This window comes from Cotesia glomerata, linkage group LG7 (genome assembly GCF_020080835.1).
Source record: "Cotesia glomerata isolate CgM1 linkage group LG7, MPM_Cglom_v2.3, whole genome shotgun sequence".
NCBI lineage: Eukaryota > Metazoa > Arthropoda > Insecta > Hymenoptera > Braconidae > Cotesia > Cotesia glomerata.
The window spans coordinates 9,661,925-9,679,008 of record NC_058164.1 but is presented as its reverse complement, the minus strand read 5'-3'; the positions used below and the strand labels follow the sequence as shown (position 1 = coordinate 9,679,008).

The 17,084-nt window shown below is 28.0% G+C and overlaps 1 protein-coding gene across 4 annotated transcripts in view; it reads right to left on the bottom strand.

Moving 5' to 3' along the window:
• Positions 1 to 17,084, bottom strand: part of LOC123269792 (IQ motif and SEC7 domain-containing protein 1) — a 142,357-nt gene that overhangs the window by 73,729 nt on the left and 51,544 nt on the right. The window contains exons 1-2 of one of the 4 annotated variants that reach the window (XM_044735633.1): positions 10,650 to 10,751; positions 2,062 to 2,109 (exon numbers count right to left, since the gene is read on the bottom strand). The exons of 2 other annotated variants lie outside the window; for them this stretch is intronic. In XM_044735633.1, the coding sequence (XP_044591568.1) occupies positions 2,062 to 2,081 (20 nt within the window). In that variant the 5' untranslated portion in view covers positions 2,082 to 2,109; positions 10,650 to 10,751. Of the gene's footprint in view, positions 1 to 2,061; positions 2,110 to 3,529; positions 3,577 to 10,649; positions 10,752 to 17,084 lie in introns of those variants that run through there. One more of the 4 variants, XM_044735631.1, reaches the window with a different exon arrangement.

The window sequence follows — 17,084 nt, the reverse complement described above, 5'->3', positions numbered from 1 at the left end:
CATAATGACCGTGATTGGATTTTTTCACGATAGAGGAATGTGAAGTTCACAGTGTAACGAATGGATAAGTAATGTAATGTAAGTAGAAGGATGAGCAAAAAAAAAGATTGTGAACCCGTACTAAAAAAAAATATATGCCGCATATACGGGGGCAAAAAAAAAGTATGTGGCGTATATATTTTATATGTGCGACGTATATGTATTTTTGTCAGCATATATGCGCATATATATTTTTTCAGTGTGGGAAGGACTAGGCTGCCAGAGAACAGAGAAAATGAAAAAATAATTAAATGAAACTGATGACCATATTAACATCCCGGTGGCTATTCTAACTCAGGATTATCACTGAGACTCATTTTAACTAATATTTAATTAACCATAATCACGTACTAGCTGCACCTGTTGAATAACTAGAGCGGGTTGTTCGCGAATATTGCTCATTAATAAATTTATTAAAATAGATTTTTTTTGCTATATCTACGTCCATAAAAATTTTCACGTAATCAATAGTATTAATATGATAATGAAAATATCATCTTGATTTAAGCCCATCAAATATTGAATCAGGATCATTTTGAAAAATCAGACTACCTTGAATCAACCCAACATAAAAATTTCCATGGTACAGAAATGAACAAACACTTGGTAAATTTTTTTTTTTTAAAACACAAATTAGTGCTCACTCAATATTTTTAAAAAATTATGCTCTGACAGTTTTTTTTTTAATTTATATAAAAAGAATTTTTGTATTAATTTTTCTTCATAATGTTTTTAGTATTTTTAGAATCCCTAAAGATTTCCGAATGTCTGTAATTTTGATATTGTGAATTTTTATTGGTTCAAAATTTTCTTTACATAATTCAAGGAAGAAATTATTAAAAATGATCTTAGTTCAAGATTATTTTTCTTGAATCAAGTTAATTTTTTTATCAATGTAAAACTTTTTTGTAGTTTTGTGATAAAAATTATGTAAGTAAAAGCATTGAGTGTTTTTTACAAATATTTGTTTATGAATTATATTATGATGTTTAGTAGTTGTTTTATTGTTTTTGCGAGCTTGTTTGAATGTAAACACGGAAGTGTGAATAACATTGTCCCTTTCAGTTCTGGAAAAGAAGAATAAGAATAAGACGGGTGCCTTTCTCTCGTGAGGAAAACGTTTTTTTTTTTCTTTCAGTAATTAAAGCCGTAATACTTTAGCGGTAGAAACACATTGAGCGACATTATATGTTAAGTGGAGAATAATTAAGCCTCGGGTATTATTTTCCATGCTTGTTCCTGAGGATCCGTTTCATTTCTCATTTCTTATTTCTCATGAAATTATTACGCTTTGTACGCAATATGTTTTGTAATCTTTAGATAATACATACTGTAATTGTTTAATGTCATGATTTGTAATTGACCGAATTATTTTGTGATTTAGCCATTTCAATTACTGTTTTTTTTTTTTTTTTTGTTACAACCGTGGCTTATTATTAATTTATTATTTTTTTACAGTACCAACGAGAATTGACTTAATTTTACTTATTTATATGCATATTAGTTTTCCAGTCTTGTAATCTTGTGTTAATAAAATCTCTCGGAAATCAGACAATAAATTAAAAAGAATGAATATTAAAAATATATAGAATAAATTATATTTCGTAAACATATTAATTTTAAATTGCCTCTACATCAGCATTTATTGTAATAATTATCTAACAACTACAATTTATAATTAAATTAGTAATCAACCTGTCGTTTTCAGTATTTCGATATAATACTTTGGAAATAATTAATTTAAAATAAATACTAATGAATTAATGTCATCACTTTTTTATTTACTATTCAATTTCTTCGACTAAAAACTAATTTAGTTATAAACATTGATTGCAAAATTCTAAAATTTAAATTATTATAAGTAAATTATTCATGGAATATGAAACACATCCTAGATGCATAACTGTATCAACCTGACATTTATTAGAACTCGGTTTAATATTTCTACAAAGTGACAGTTATGTTATATTACATTTACTAAAAAATAAAAATTAAAATATTGGCGAGTATCAACAATTTTACCTGGGCATCGTTGCTTTCATAATTGCTCGATCAATAATAATGACTCACCTGAAACAAAAATAACAATACTATTTATTTCCATAATCAAAACATCGTTTATTTTTTATTTACTGTTAAAATAATCGTTAATAATATTTTTCACTATATCTATAGACTGTAAAAAAAAAATCGTGAGTTAATCTTCAGTTGTCTCTTGGAGTCGCAAAATTTTTCTAAAAATTACTTCTTTGGAGTAATTGAACACAACAATACTAAATTGAGAGTGAAGATTGATTGAATAAAAAAAATTGAATTTTACAATCAGCTAGTGAGTCATATAAAGTTTCATGTCTTATTTTTTTTCTACACTGATAAAAAAGTTGGTCTGATCAAAGAGAAAAAAATCTTCAACTGAAAAAATTATTTTGAAGAATTTTTTGTTTTAAATCAAGCAGAAAAATCCTTCAACCAAGATTTTTCTTGATTTAAGTAAATTTTATTTGTTTCAAGAATTTTTCTACTGTATTTGAAACCAGAAATTTCTTCAAAATAATCTTCGTGGTTCAAGATTTCTTCTCTTGAGTCAAGTTTATTTTTCCATAAGTGTTTTAATAATTACTATACAATCAGAACCTATTTTTGTGGTTAATATAAGTATCATTTTGTTTGAAAAAAAAATGGAATTTTTTAAATAATCTCTTATCATTTAAATCAGAATATTATCGATATATTTTAAAACATTTTACTACAGCGGAATAAAAATAAAAAAAACTCTACAGATTTATATGTCAGTTAACATTTATAACTATATGTTATAAACCTAATTTTCAATAGTATAATAAAGTATGGATAGCCATCAAAATTTATATATCAAAAAATCAAAAAAAAAATAAAGTTTCCCACTATAAATTTAATCTATCATATACAATTTCTAACCTTTCACACTTCAGCTTGCGAAACTTTGCTTTGAACAATGTGTAATATACTTTCATTTTTCTAATAAGCTGGTAATTTTTTTTTTTAATTATTATTTAAGTTTTTTTCAAACTTTATAATTTATTGATCGATTTATAAAGTCCACAACTTTATTATAAAAACGACAGTATAACTATTTGAGACAATATTTGAGTCATTAATAATCACATTTAATAAAACAAATCATTCTTTCCCCGTGATTTAAAGAACCAGAATCGGAAATTGGAAATAAACCATAACCTTAAAATATTGTTCAATACAGCTTTACTTTAACCCTTCAGGACATGGGTGTTTTTTAGTGTCTCACTTGCACTGCAGCGACATCCATTATGTTAAATGTTGTTGCGTGAGAAAAAATCTCATAACCCATGTCCTGAAGGGTTAAATATGAGTTGATAACAATATATAGTAAAAGTAGTTACAAGTTTTAAGTGTCATTGATTTACTTTTAACAAGTTGATAACCGCAATTACACATTGATAAGTATCTTTATTATCGGTTGTGTTATTTTTACCTGTAGGTGTTTCGCGTACAAAACAAACCCATAATACAGCACAATTTTGAACACATTCACTAATAATAATAATGATAATAATTAACAAACAAAATTACCCGGGATAAAATATAAAAAAACAATTAGAGGAACTATTGATACTCTTAAGTGGTATTATCCAGACTGGTGAGACAATGCGTGTGGTATTGATTGTTTTTACCGACAAAAGTGTCTTGATGGATGTAAATTAGTGTGTCTTATCTTATCTTTTGTGTGTATATATATATATATATATATATATATATATATATATATATATATATATATATATAAATGTATATATATAACAGGTATGTGAAGAAATGTGTATATTTACGTTTTGAGAAGATAAGAATTTAAAAACTGGTAGGAGAAATTTATAAAAGATATCGAAAATATTAAAAATAATCGAGTGATATATTGTACAGTTAGTTGTGTGTTATGTGTAAGATTATGATGATAATGATTTAAATATTGCATTTCATTATGTTGTTCGCTAATTTAATATAATGGATTTATTTTCATTCATTTTGAATGACCGCGGTTTTCAATGGAAGAATGCGTTCAATGCGCCAGATTTAAATCTGAGTGAAATGTATCTGGAAACAAAATGAACAGAGTAGAATAGAAGTTAGATAAAATAAAACAAAATAAATAAAAACAAAATGAAATAAAAGTAATCCCGGACAAAAGGATTTCACAAACAACTTTAGATAAACTTGTGTGACCTGATTGAACGGAAAAAGTTTTTTAAAATAAATTAAATAATGTCAAGATCGATTACAAATGGAGTTCTATTAAACTTTTATAAATAGTTCATTAACGAGGGGTTTGTAAATAAATTGACAAAGTTTGTCTCTTAAGTTTTATGAGAAATTAGGAACCAACTTTTTGAACATTAAAGTGTATCCCTTGTAAGTATTGTCAATTACAATATTTGAAGAGTTATTGGTAGTTCATAATATATTTGCCATAGTTCAAAACGCTCAAATTGAGATAAAATCTATAAAAAATATAATAGTTTATATAATTTATTTGCTTTACTTCAGACTTAAAAAATACTTTGGAATGCTCTCGGATTTCTTTAATAAGATCACAAGTGTTTGATAATAACTTCAGATTTTACGATAATGTTATTATATTAGTCATAAATTCTTAAATCGATAATCGCGCTTTCAAAGGACGTATCTCATAAGCTGAAAAAGATACCTCGGTAAACTCTTCATCAATTTGAAAAATCTTTAAAAAGTTTTGCGAACGCTACTCGACGAGAAATTGATATCTCAAACTTTGTTTTTTATTGTCGTCTAAAATTTGGCGAAAAGGTGGAAGTTTTTCTTCTTTAAGCATTTTAATTACACAATTTTTTTTGTCTATGTATGAGAAGATTTTAATGAAGTAATTTAGACATTCGTACTAATAAAAATTTATTGTGAGAATTATAAAAAAACTTGACAGGGAAAATTTAAACATAGAGTATATAAAATGAAATAATACTCATTTAAAAAAAGAAAATATTTGTTTTCTGTTCTACTTCATTCTGATCTGCGTTACGCTATTTTTACTTTTTAATTAAACAAGAAAAGGGTTTATCTTTATTATTTCCCGAGGTACATGTTCTGGAAACATAAAAAGTCTTTTGGGAAATCGGGTTTATAAATTTATACAACCGACTGTTAAAGTACCACCGCTGAAAAATAATTTTTTGCAACCTTACAAAACATTTTAGAAGGTCATAAAATAATAGAAGATTTATTTATAATAAAATTAATTTCAACAATTTCGAGAAACAAAATATTCTGTACAGTAAAAGATGGGTATCGATTTCTTTAGATAAAAGAAATTTATAATTAATAAAAAATGAACATTAGATGTTAATAATTAAGTTACATTTTATGTCATCCACGTAAATGTAAATGTAAATTTTGTATACTACTTTTTAGACTAACTTTACCCTATAATTATGTACTATTAAATAATTATAATGCATTTGATCTATTTAGTTTTAATCAACCATTACTACACGGAAAAAATGGAACCCGACTGGTTCGTTTTCGGCACCAGACTCAGTCGTGTGCAAGAAAAAATGGAAGAAATAGTATATTACACATCTAGGGCAGTAAAATAAGAAATGTCTCAGATCACATGTAATTGTTGTCCGAGGCGAAGCCGAGGTCAATAAACATGTGATCTGAGGCTTTCTTATTTACTGCCCGTGGTGTGTATACTATTTTTCTCCTCGACGGAGGCGGAAAGCGGCATTTTCGTTTAGCGCAGCGGGAGAAAAATTGGCGCTTTCCGCCCGGAGGTGAGAAAAATTAGTTTTACACCAGACTGAGTCGTGTGCGCACCCGAATGAGTCTAGTCAGCACATGACTGAGTCCTGTGCTGCACTAGACTCATTCGGGTGCGCACACGACTCAGTCTGGTGTAAACTAATTTTTCTTCCATTTTTTCTTGCACACGACTGAGTCTGGTGCCGAAAACGAACCAGTCGGGTTTCATTTTTTCCGTGTAGACGACTCCCTTGCATTCATATTTATATCCCTGCGTAGTGATAACTATCTATAATTGTTTATAATGATCTTATTATTCTGAAAGTAATTTGAATGCTTAGAATTACAAATAATTAAAAAAACGAAAATGTTTTGACAAAAAAATAACTTTTGAATTTCATTAAAAAATTATTGCTACAATTAAGGATGATAAAATTTTTCTTAATCTAATTATTGCGAAAAATAAATAAAAGCGTATGCACTTTCACAAAATTATTATTAATTTTAACTTTATAACTACAAAATCTTATTTATTAACTAAAATTGATCAGTTGGCACCTCAGTTAATTTATCGGACAAAATTGATATAATTTCATAATTATTGAATAAATTATATGAGTTAGCATAAATTAAGCGACGAACTTTTTATACACAACTTGGGTTTTCCGATAACTGATACTATATTAATATTAATATTATACTAGTAGATATAGTTATAGATGGTAAAAAAGTTTTACGCCCTCTCGAGTCGCTAAATGACGCCCACTTTTATCACATCCGAGAAAATCAAAACAAGATAATCTGGTTGTCGTACTTTTTGACTCGACTGGAGCATCGCCGTGTCATACACTGGCAGGAAAAAAGATATCATATTTTCTATGCAATATCGCGTTTTATATTTCCACCCACATTTTTTTTCTTGTATAATAATATAATATTAAACGTATGAGGTTTTGTATGATAAATATAAGTTTAAATAAAAAAGTATGAATTAAAAAATTAATAAGTAAAATATTGATTCGATGTGCATAAATATGTGTATGTGTTGCACATTGTTTTGCTGAAATATGAAAATATTAGTTTGTACTCTGACTTATAAGAAAAAAAAACTAATAAAATGTATATGTGTAGCAATAATTTGTGTGCGATAAATCGTTTTTACTTTTATTTTACAGAACAGGAAAATTCGATAATAAAACGCTTAGGAATTAAATAAATGAATAAAAATTGTACTAATGACTATTTATGCTTTTTACAATTGAATCTTTCCAAGTTTCGTTTAAAATAATTTTTTCCTATACTTAATTTAATGCGAATATCATTTTTAAATCTTAAATAAAAAATGTTTGAGTTAATTACGATATATTTGCACGTATATTTTAAGCTCTCTTTATTTTTCAAAGCAGGGTATATTTTATGTGTAAGATTACAGAAGAAAACGAAATTAATGCGCTTTCTGGTTTTCACAGAGTAAGAGGCAATTTTAAAACGTCTGTGTTAAAAAAAAAAAAAATTACAAGTTTGTGAAAAATACATTATCTAGCTTGTGACATTTTATTTTTTCGCTTTTATTCAATATCGTATTAACGCGGAAAGAGATTTTACGGAAAAACAGGCAACGAGGAATTAATAAATATCAAATGAGGAGCTGAGATGTAGTTAGTTACTGAGATAAATAAAAATGATAATGACGGTAATAATTTTAAGCTAAATCATTTTATTTATATTATTTATATTAAAAATAATTATTATATTTATATTTATTTTTACAGTATCTACGTAGTTTACTGACGTCATTTATTTCGTTAATTATCCACTGAACAAAAGATAATTACATTCTTTTGTATTTTTCTCATAGAACTAAAAGCAATTTTTCACTTTATCATCTTTTTTTCATTTTTGTTCAAATTGAAAGCAATAATTAGATTCTGTCTTATATAAAATACATTATGTCATTTGGTCTTTAGATTGCTTCTTTTTCAAGTTACATTAGATTTAAATAATTATTTGCAATGATTTCAGCAATATTTAATATTCAAAATTGATAAAACGCGGTTGAGAATTTTTGTTTTTGAGTTGTAATTAATTATGTCTAAAAATTATTTAAAGGATTTAATTTTCTGTTTTTATATTAGAGCTAATAAGAGAAAAAAATTCTAAAAAGTCTTATGAATAAATTCCAAAGAATTTATTGAACAAGTAAACTCCCAACTTTTTAAATATCCTAACATGTTAGTATCTTTCTGGAAGTTAAATAATAAATGAAATTTTCAATCGTAAATTGCTTACAAATAAATAAATAAAAATTTTCAAAAAAAAGCGTTTTGTACTTGGATAAATAACTCTAAAATTTATCGACGTATGGTGATTATAAAAATTTTGATTGGCAAGAAAAAAACTCAAACTAAAAAATTTATTTAGAAAAATTAGATCTTAAAGACAAAACATTATACTTATAGCTCAAGAATTTTTATGCTTATCTTGATTCAAAATTTTTTCTCTTCAATAAAGTTAATTTTTTTAATATACGAAGCATTTTTCGGGGAATCTAATATTATATACGAGCAAAAAACATTCAAGCTCAGCTACTTCAGTCCGTCTTTTAATAAAGCAGCATTTAGAGTTTATATCACACGTTACATCAGGTAATGAAATTTTGAACTTCAGTGAAGATAAAATTTTATTTTAAAATATCGGATTGAGCTAAAGTCTGAAAGTAAAGTAAAAGTAAGCTCAGATAAATAGCAAAGATAAAATTGACGGAATATTGAAGTAACATTTAGCCGTATAATAGTAGATGTCGCATGCGAAGCCAAGCGTTAAGGTCGTAAGACCCCTTATAGCACGTTTGGTCGATCAATATATACCCTGGTAGGTTTCGCGCGATATGCGAGGGTAGTTTTGCACACTACTATATATTATCATCTATACTAGGTCTGCTGGCATTGAATGTCCTTCCTGATTCGAAAGTGAAAGTGTACGTACATCATCGACACGACACACGTACAGCTTCGGCTTCCTATATTTATAGCGACGTCAGTAGAGAGGGTGAAGGAGTAAGTGAGGGTGAGGGTGAGCAGAAACTATAACTTGCAGCAGTAGCAGTAACAGTAGTGACGTTATTACCATTCCACGAATGGAACAGGGAACAGGGACTGCCACTGACTGTAATTTCGGCGATTGGCCTCAACTTTAATTCGCCCCCCCCCCCCACTTCTATCTATACCTACTCCTTGTATAATTTCCCCTTGCTATTTCCCGCCTGGAATTTTGAAATACACCGATCTAGCGCATTTAACATAACAGACATCCGCTCTGGTTCCATCACAAATATTTGTCACAGATATATCTCTTTAAATTCTACCGATGTCGGCTTTAATCATTTACGGTTTTAATCATTTAATATCGTCTATCCCTCCTCTTTTATATAGTAGAAGCTTTGATGTTTTTATTATTATCAGTGTATTTGGTTGGTGAGTAATTTATCAGTGCGATCAATTTGTTGCAGGAATAAATATTCAAGCTATTCAATCCATTGATTTATTATTTTATTTTATTTTGAGAAATGTTTTTCGAGTATAAATATAATTGATAATTAGTCACTTGTCATCCAAATTAATTATTTTTGTTTCAATTTACGTAAATATTTGGTTTAATAATTTATTGGTATCCTGTTGTTCGGCGCATCGATATGTTAATATGCTAATATATCAAATTAATTTTCATCGTTTTAGGTAGAATTAAATGTTTTATTAATTAAGAGTTATTTTTTAATGTAAACTTCGTAATTAAACTATTAACACTTAATTATTTAAACTATAAGGAAATTTTGCAAATTTTAGACGTAAGCAAACTGTACCAGTTACCTTTAATTAACTTTAATGAAAAAAAAAATTTATTTCATTCAAGTGACAAAATTTTGAACCAAGAACATCATTTTTAAAAATTCGATCATCTTAAATCAAATAAAAAAATTCTTGCACTTAGAAACTGTTCTTTGTTCAAGCAAATTCCATTCGATTTAAAAATCAAGTTTTTTTTTAATGTCATAGTTATAACGATAGAATTTTTCAATATCATTTTTTTTTGTCATAGCGCATGAAAACGACTTAACTGAGTGACTAATTAATTGATAAGATTAATCAAAATAGATTATTTTTTAATCAAGATATTTTTATTTTAGATTCTTAAAACTTTGTTAACTTCTGAGGAATTAATTCATTTTTTTCTTAAATAGGGATAAAATTGGTTTATACTTGATGTTAAATTTCAAAGTTTAAATGTGAAAAAAAAAAAAAGATAGTTTCGGAAAATACTTTGTTTTCAATTTTAATTTGTTAATTAGTATTTTGTCTATAGATATTATAATTCAAATTTATAATAGTTAGCCTTGAATTTAAGTCTGAGTATTCTTGGCACGTTATAAAAACTTTAATCTCAATTAAAATTATAGTGAATTATTTACAACGATACAAAAATGAAAAACTATGAATTAACGTATAATAAATTATGAGTATAAATTATAATTTAATAAGTTAAAAAAATCGATTAATTGAATATTTGCCAATTAATTTTGTGGATTAGTATATGTGTTTAATGATTATAAAATTCAGGTTAAGTTTTTAAATTAAATTAAAGGCAAAAAGTTTGAAAGGACTGTTATAATATAAAAAGAATAACTTCAATCTTATCAAAAATTTTTCATTAAAGCCTTCAATAATTCGTGTTGAAAAAATTTTTCAATAATAAAAACAGATTCTATTCATTCCACACAATAAATTTATAAAAATAGAGTATTATCCAACATAAATAAAAATAAAACTTACATAAAGTTAAAAATAAATTCGTGCAGAAAGTTTTAATAAGCCAGAGCCAGAATTCAATTGCAATTTAAAATTATAAAATATTACAATATATAAAAAAAAGTACAGATTGAATAGAAGTAAAATCGCGGTCAAAGCGAAACTGTCGTCGAACAAGACTACAAGGCTTCTGGATGGATTGGTAATGCATATACATAACAAGTATTCACACTAATATGTGTACATCGCATGTGTATAAAATATAACTCAGTTTGCAAATATACACATAAATAGTGTAGTGGGGCAACTTTCCGTTTATAGCAAAGAGTAACTGATTGTCCGTGAAGTTTCGATCTCTACTTATTGTGCTGTGACGTCAGAACGTTGATGACAGCTTGTTTATAATTTATATATATATATATATATATATATATATATATATATATATATATATATATATATATATATATATATATATATATATATATGCGTAAGATTATTCTTGGGTGTGGAAATAACAACACAATTACCACTTAGTGTTAACTATCTTTTTATTTTAAATTAAACATTATTACGTTCGTAGTTATGTTTTGTTGTGTGATTACGAGCAATAGAAGATCAACGATCTATGTAATATCTTTTTAGATCCTTTCTTATTCCTGTTTGGAAATAATTATACTCTACAGTTTGTTTTCCGTTTATTATATTGTCAGTATGAGTATTAGTATTGGTAATAGTCTATGCAGATCGATACTGTGCCAATAAATTGATCTACTGTACCGGTACTTACTATTTATATTATTAACATCTACTAGTAGTATATACTAATATTTATTACGAAATGGAAAGTTTTCGTCTCCTGAATCATCTCTATACATCGGCACTCTGATAACACAGAACGGGGATGTGTCTCGTGGGAAATCGCAACCGATCGTCAAGTTATTTCAACAGAACAAAACTACAGGTTATACTATAGAGTTCATAGCGAAGAATAAAGAGAGCCATGAATAATGCTAGTTCAATAGAATATGTACTTTTATTTTTTTATTATTGTTGACTGTTATTGTTTTCCTATTGAGCAAACAAATCGAAATTTAAAAAGAAAAAAATTGTTATTTTTTCGATTGGAAAAATCTAATTGAGTAGTTTCTGCGAAAGTATTTTATTTTATTTTGATGAAGCAAATAGGAAAAGAGATTGATATGTATTTGAATTTTAAATTTTTTGGTTGGAAGTAATTGGTTCGCAAATAAAATATTGGAAGTCTAAAAGTAATGTTTGTCGGTAATTATAATTTTTTGTGTCTTCAGTTCGAGAATTTTTCTCTTGAATCGTTAAATTTTTCTTTCAATGTAAATTTGAATATTGTGAGTAGTAAACTTTTAAAAACTAGTTTTCAATTAAAGAAAACAAAACAAATAAACTCATAAAAAAATTATCGTTATTCAAGAAAATTATTTTGAAACAAACCAGCTGTTTTGCTTCAAAAATTTCTTGACGATTCTCATCTTGACTCAAAAAATCTATATTTTTTATCATTCATAACTATATTATTCTATATTAACACAACCAAGTTCTTCATTAAAGAAAAATTCTATTTCAATTGATTAACTTTGTTTTTTTTTTTTTTTATTAATTTTGTATTTCTTGTTTCAAAAACTAGTTTCTTCATTTGAAATACCTAAAAAAGAAAAAAAATCTTTAAAAAAGATCAAATTTTTTAAAGTATTGAAATTTTCTTTTTTTTTTAAGTATAGAAAATAGCAGAATATTTATCTTGAATCAAACATAGTATTTTTTTTTTTATATCAGTTACTTCAAAATTCAAATTTTCGGTCCAATTTATACCGGAAAAAAAATTAATTGATTGATGTTGAATTTAAAAATGCTGACTATTTTTGAGCTATGCATGTTTAACTGTTACTGAAAATTTAATATTTTCAATAAATAAAATATTCGAGAATTCAATTGAACTCGATACTCGAGTTATTTCTCAGTCATAATACATATATACACCCCATCAAACAAAGGGATGAATACAAAAATATGAAATCAGAGAATTCCATTCATCAAACTCATTAATATTTAACGAACCTCCAGTGGGCTTTTGCCAGAATTTCAATTAATTATATTCCCTTTATTAAAAATAAGCTAAAAGAAAGAGAACAACCAATTATGAATTGGAAGACACAATACGTGTAAATAAAAAATCTAACACACCTCCTGTTGATGACCAATTAAAAACTAAAATAGTTATAAAAACTAAAACAACAAAAGTGGGCTCTCATGTCATAGTTGGGATAAAAACATAAACGTGATCAATAAGAACAGAAGGCGATTGAAATAATAAAATAATTAGTGGCATACAGAGAACCGTCAACTGTCGACGAGTATATAACCCTTTATTATATTATATATATGGGCATAAAAGTGTGAATATGAAGTACATGAATGCATTGAAATACCAATTATACCAAAAACACTCAATGCGAATCGTCAACGTGAAAAATTAAAACACGTGACTACCGATTGTCGTATCTGGTATCATTGCTGGAAGAGAACAGAAGCTCACTAACACCACCAACGGTTTTATTTTGGTATCGCTGATATACTTCTATTCATTTGGTATTATCGTGTCGAATATAATGCGATGACTGTGACTTTGTATTTGTAACTCAAAGTAAAGGGAATGATTCACTCGCTAAAAATTAGTGGTGGCAATGGCCTTTACCAAATGACATGTCGTGGCAGGCTTTCGACGTTGGATGCTTTAAGGGTGGGTGAGTTTACGTTTCCATTCGTTTCTATTACAAGGGTGCCATGCTCATATTTGTATACATATAAATTATATGTGCATGTGTGTACAAGATTTGAGCATGTAACGGGTCTTACACATTAGGGGAAAAAAAATAAACAAGGAGAGCAAGAGCTAGACTACATGATTCAGTAGGGTTGACTTAAACTTTATACTCGCCCTTATATTCGGTTTGCACCCACCTCACTGCACGGTCAACCTCTACTCTCTACACTCGGCACTTTATGGGGTTGCACGTTCTATTAAAAATCAATAGGACCCCGTACTGACCACACGATTCCTCTTAACGAACTCGTTTTCAACGACTGTTTTCACTGATTAATCTAATTAACCTTAGATTTTATGTTTACAACTCACGGTGAATATTTGTGCACATCTAAGCTTGGAAAAACAAAAAAAAATTATTATTGAATTTTAATAGAAAATCACTTAACTTTTCTTTTTTTTATAAAATAATAATAATATCTTGATTTTATTGAAAATATTGTAAAAATGGTAATATTTATCTTAATTCTGTTAGAATATTATGTTCAAAAAAAACTTTGTTTGAAATTTCGTAACTCATAATTTTTGGTAATTTTTCCTGCATAAATAGTGATTTTCGATACACATTCACAATAATAGAGATTCTGACAGACCTAAAGGAACGTCACGAGTCGGAGATTATGGCGCACTTTCAATAAGACCGTATATTGCATACCAAGTCTTGTTAAGAATGTATTATATAATCTGAGCCACGTGACTTTACTTAAATTTTTCCCGGATTTCAATATTGATTATGAAAAATTGAATGGATGAAATGATTTTTGTTCAAATTATATATTGTCGGTTTTTTTCTTTCACATAAAATTTACTAAAATGAAGTTAGGTAGTTTTCTAGTAAGAATTGATTTTTACGAGGTTTATGTTGTAAAATGTCATATAAAAACTGTTTTCAAATAGTGCCATATGTTTACCGATCGATACGTCGAGTAGAACATTAATCTCCGATGGTAGCATATACAATATTAATAAAAAGTGGCTTCAGTGTCTCGCAAAGTTGGAATTTGTCCAATGACCAGCTTTATTTTTTAATGAAAAAAAATGGACAGGTTACATATTCCACCATTATAAATATTTTAATTCTTTATTACTGCAACCATGTTTGTTTAAGTTGGAGTTTAAATTTTTGATTGTAATTTCCAGCCGAGAGTTGAACTGTAATTTGTGTTTCTATAGTAAATGATTTTAACCCTCAAATCGTTAACTAATTTTTAAATGGTGTTTTAAAAAATACAATAATTGTCTAGACTACTTAAAGATTGCTAAGGGTATGCTTAGCGCGAGCACTACCGTGTCTTTAGATAAAAGAGGACCACGGTTCGAATCCCGGCCGCATTAAAAACTGGTATGGTGAAGAAATAATTAATTATTCCACTGTAATACCTACTTTAACAAAATAAAAATTTATGCATAAATTTTTTTTTACGGTTGATGGTTATTATGCAGTAGTAAAACCAAATGAACTCATCCTATGAACACTCGAGAAACTTATATCTCTCCTGTTATTGGCACTTGATCTCATTGTTTACGGAAATAACGAAGTAACTAGTTTTTCCGTAGATATTTATCTAAAAAAAAGTTTGTCAGTTATTTTCAGCGTAACTGTTTCTCTATTCACCCACGAATACTTAACCGCGCAAAGTTTAAGCAAGACTGTAAACGATAAGCTAATTTCCCGGAGGACTAACGAACTTTATTGTGCAAAATGTCTGTCTCATTTGAAAATAACACGCACTTGACTGCTTGACAGGGGGTTAGGTTATTTAAAAAAAAAAAAAAACGTGACTGCGTGTCTTTCAACCGCGGTACTTATCCGGAGCTGCTTCAAGCTCCAACTCTCGACTCATCTCTCCTCGACTATCCTCTCGGTGGAAGTAACAAGAAAACGAAGAATAAAGAAGAACCAAAGGAGCATAGTGCTAGTATGTACTATGTAGTACTATATAGATGTAGAGGTAGATGTAGATGAAGATCACGATACAGATATACGGGAGAGTGATAAAGAGAATAATAGTCAGAGTTTAGAGTGGGGAATAAAAAGGGGCGTAGAGGGGTGACAATGCATCCGACAACATTTCCCTGTGTTGCCTGGTGTACACAACAGTGTACTCTCTACTGTATTATACTGGTGGAACTTTGCTACAATCAATAGTTCTTCCAACCCCCTCTGTAATTGCACTCTCCTCTCTTTTATTCGCACTCTCCTATTGCCACGCATACAATATCTTCAATAAAAAGTGCCTTATTTACCTTTTAAGTACTTAATGATTTTTTTTACCTATTCTTTTTTTTAAATTGTTTTTTTTTCAGGGTAATTATTTTTCTTTATGGTTAATTTTTAAACACTGTCAGTTTTTATTATTATTATTATTATTATTATTATTATTTTTAATAACAAAAAATTAGTTTGTTAAGTTAATTTCTAAAATAAAAATTATATTGAGTATATCTTAACTTTCTGACGATTTTCATGCAGTAATTTTTTAATTATAACATCGGTAAAATTAAAGATTTCGCATAATTTCAGAAAATTATACTAACTCCATGTTTTAATCCATTTAAATTATTAATAAAATAGTTTTCTAAACTACAACTCTGATTATTTAAATCCAAATGGAAATTTCATGTTAGGTATTAATGTGAAAATCACTGAAGTTCAATTAGTCTAAACTCGTGCAGTATTAATTGCATAAACTAAAATTTCAGATTCACATCATTCAGTGTGCACGTTTAATATTTAACCACCACCGGCGAAATGTCGAAAATAAATGATAAGAGATTTAAATGCACATAAATCATATAACATGGCTTTCGAGACTTTTGTACAGAAATAAACACAGATATTACATTTTCACCAGTACAATGTTAAACATACATTCAATTGCATAAATTATAAGTTTTAAAAAAATATTTATTATTTTTAACTTCCTGCTAAGAAAATCGAAGATTTTCAAAAATCGGGAAGTTATTGTTTTCACCCCGTTTTGCAAAAATCGAGTTTTCATCAGATCTCGACTTTTTGAGGTCATAGGAAGCTTCCCTGACTACCCCTGCGATGTTGTCACTATGTCTGTGTGTGTGTGTGTGTGTGTGTGTGTGTGTGTGTGTGTGTGTGTGTGTGTGTGTGTGTGTGTGTGTGTGTGTGTGTGTGTGTGTGTGTGTGTGTGTGTGTGTGTGTGTGTGTGTGTGTGTGTGTGTGTGTGTGTGTGTAAGTATGTGAATCGCTTATAACTTTTGAACGACTAAACCGATCGGAACCTACCAAACGGCGTTCTAAAGAGTTTCCTCAAACTTAGATTTCCTGTAAATTTGAACCGATTCGGAACGATAGATTTTGAGAAATTTTGAAAAATCTCAAAAAAAATAAGAAAAAAATTTTTTTTGAAAGTGGTTTTTTTGGAATAACTTTCAAACCACGCCGATCGTCACTAATCCGGTCAAAATCGGTTGATTCGAAAGATATCGTGAACGAAAGAAAACCGAAAAAAGTGTTTTTTTGACATAACTTCGATATTTCTTTTCGGATCGTTTTTGATAAAATAAAATAATTTTTAGAGCTCAAACAACCGCGTCGATCGCCGCCAAGAACGTAGAAATCGGTT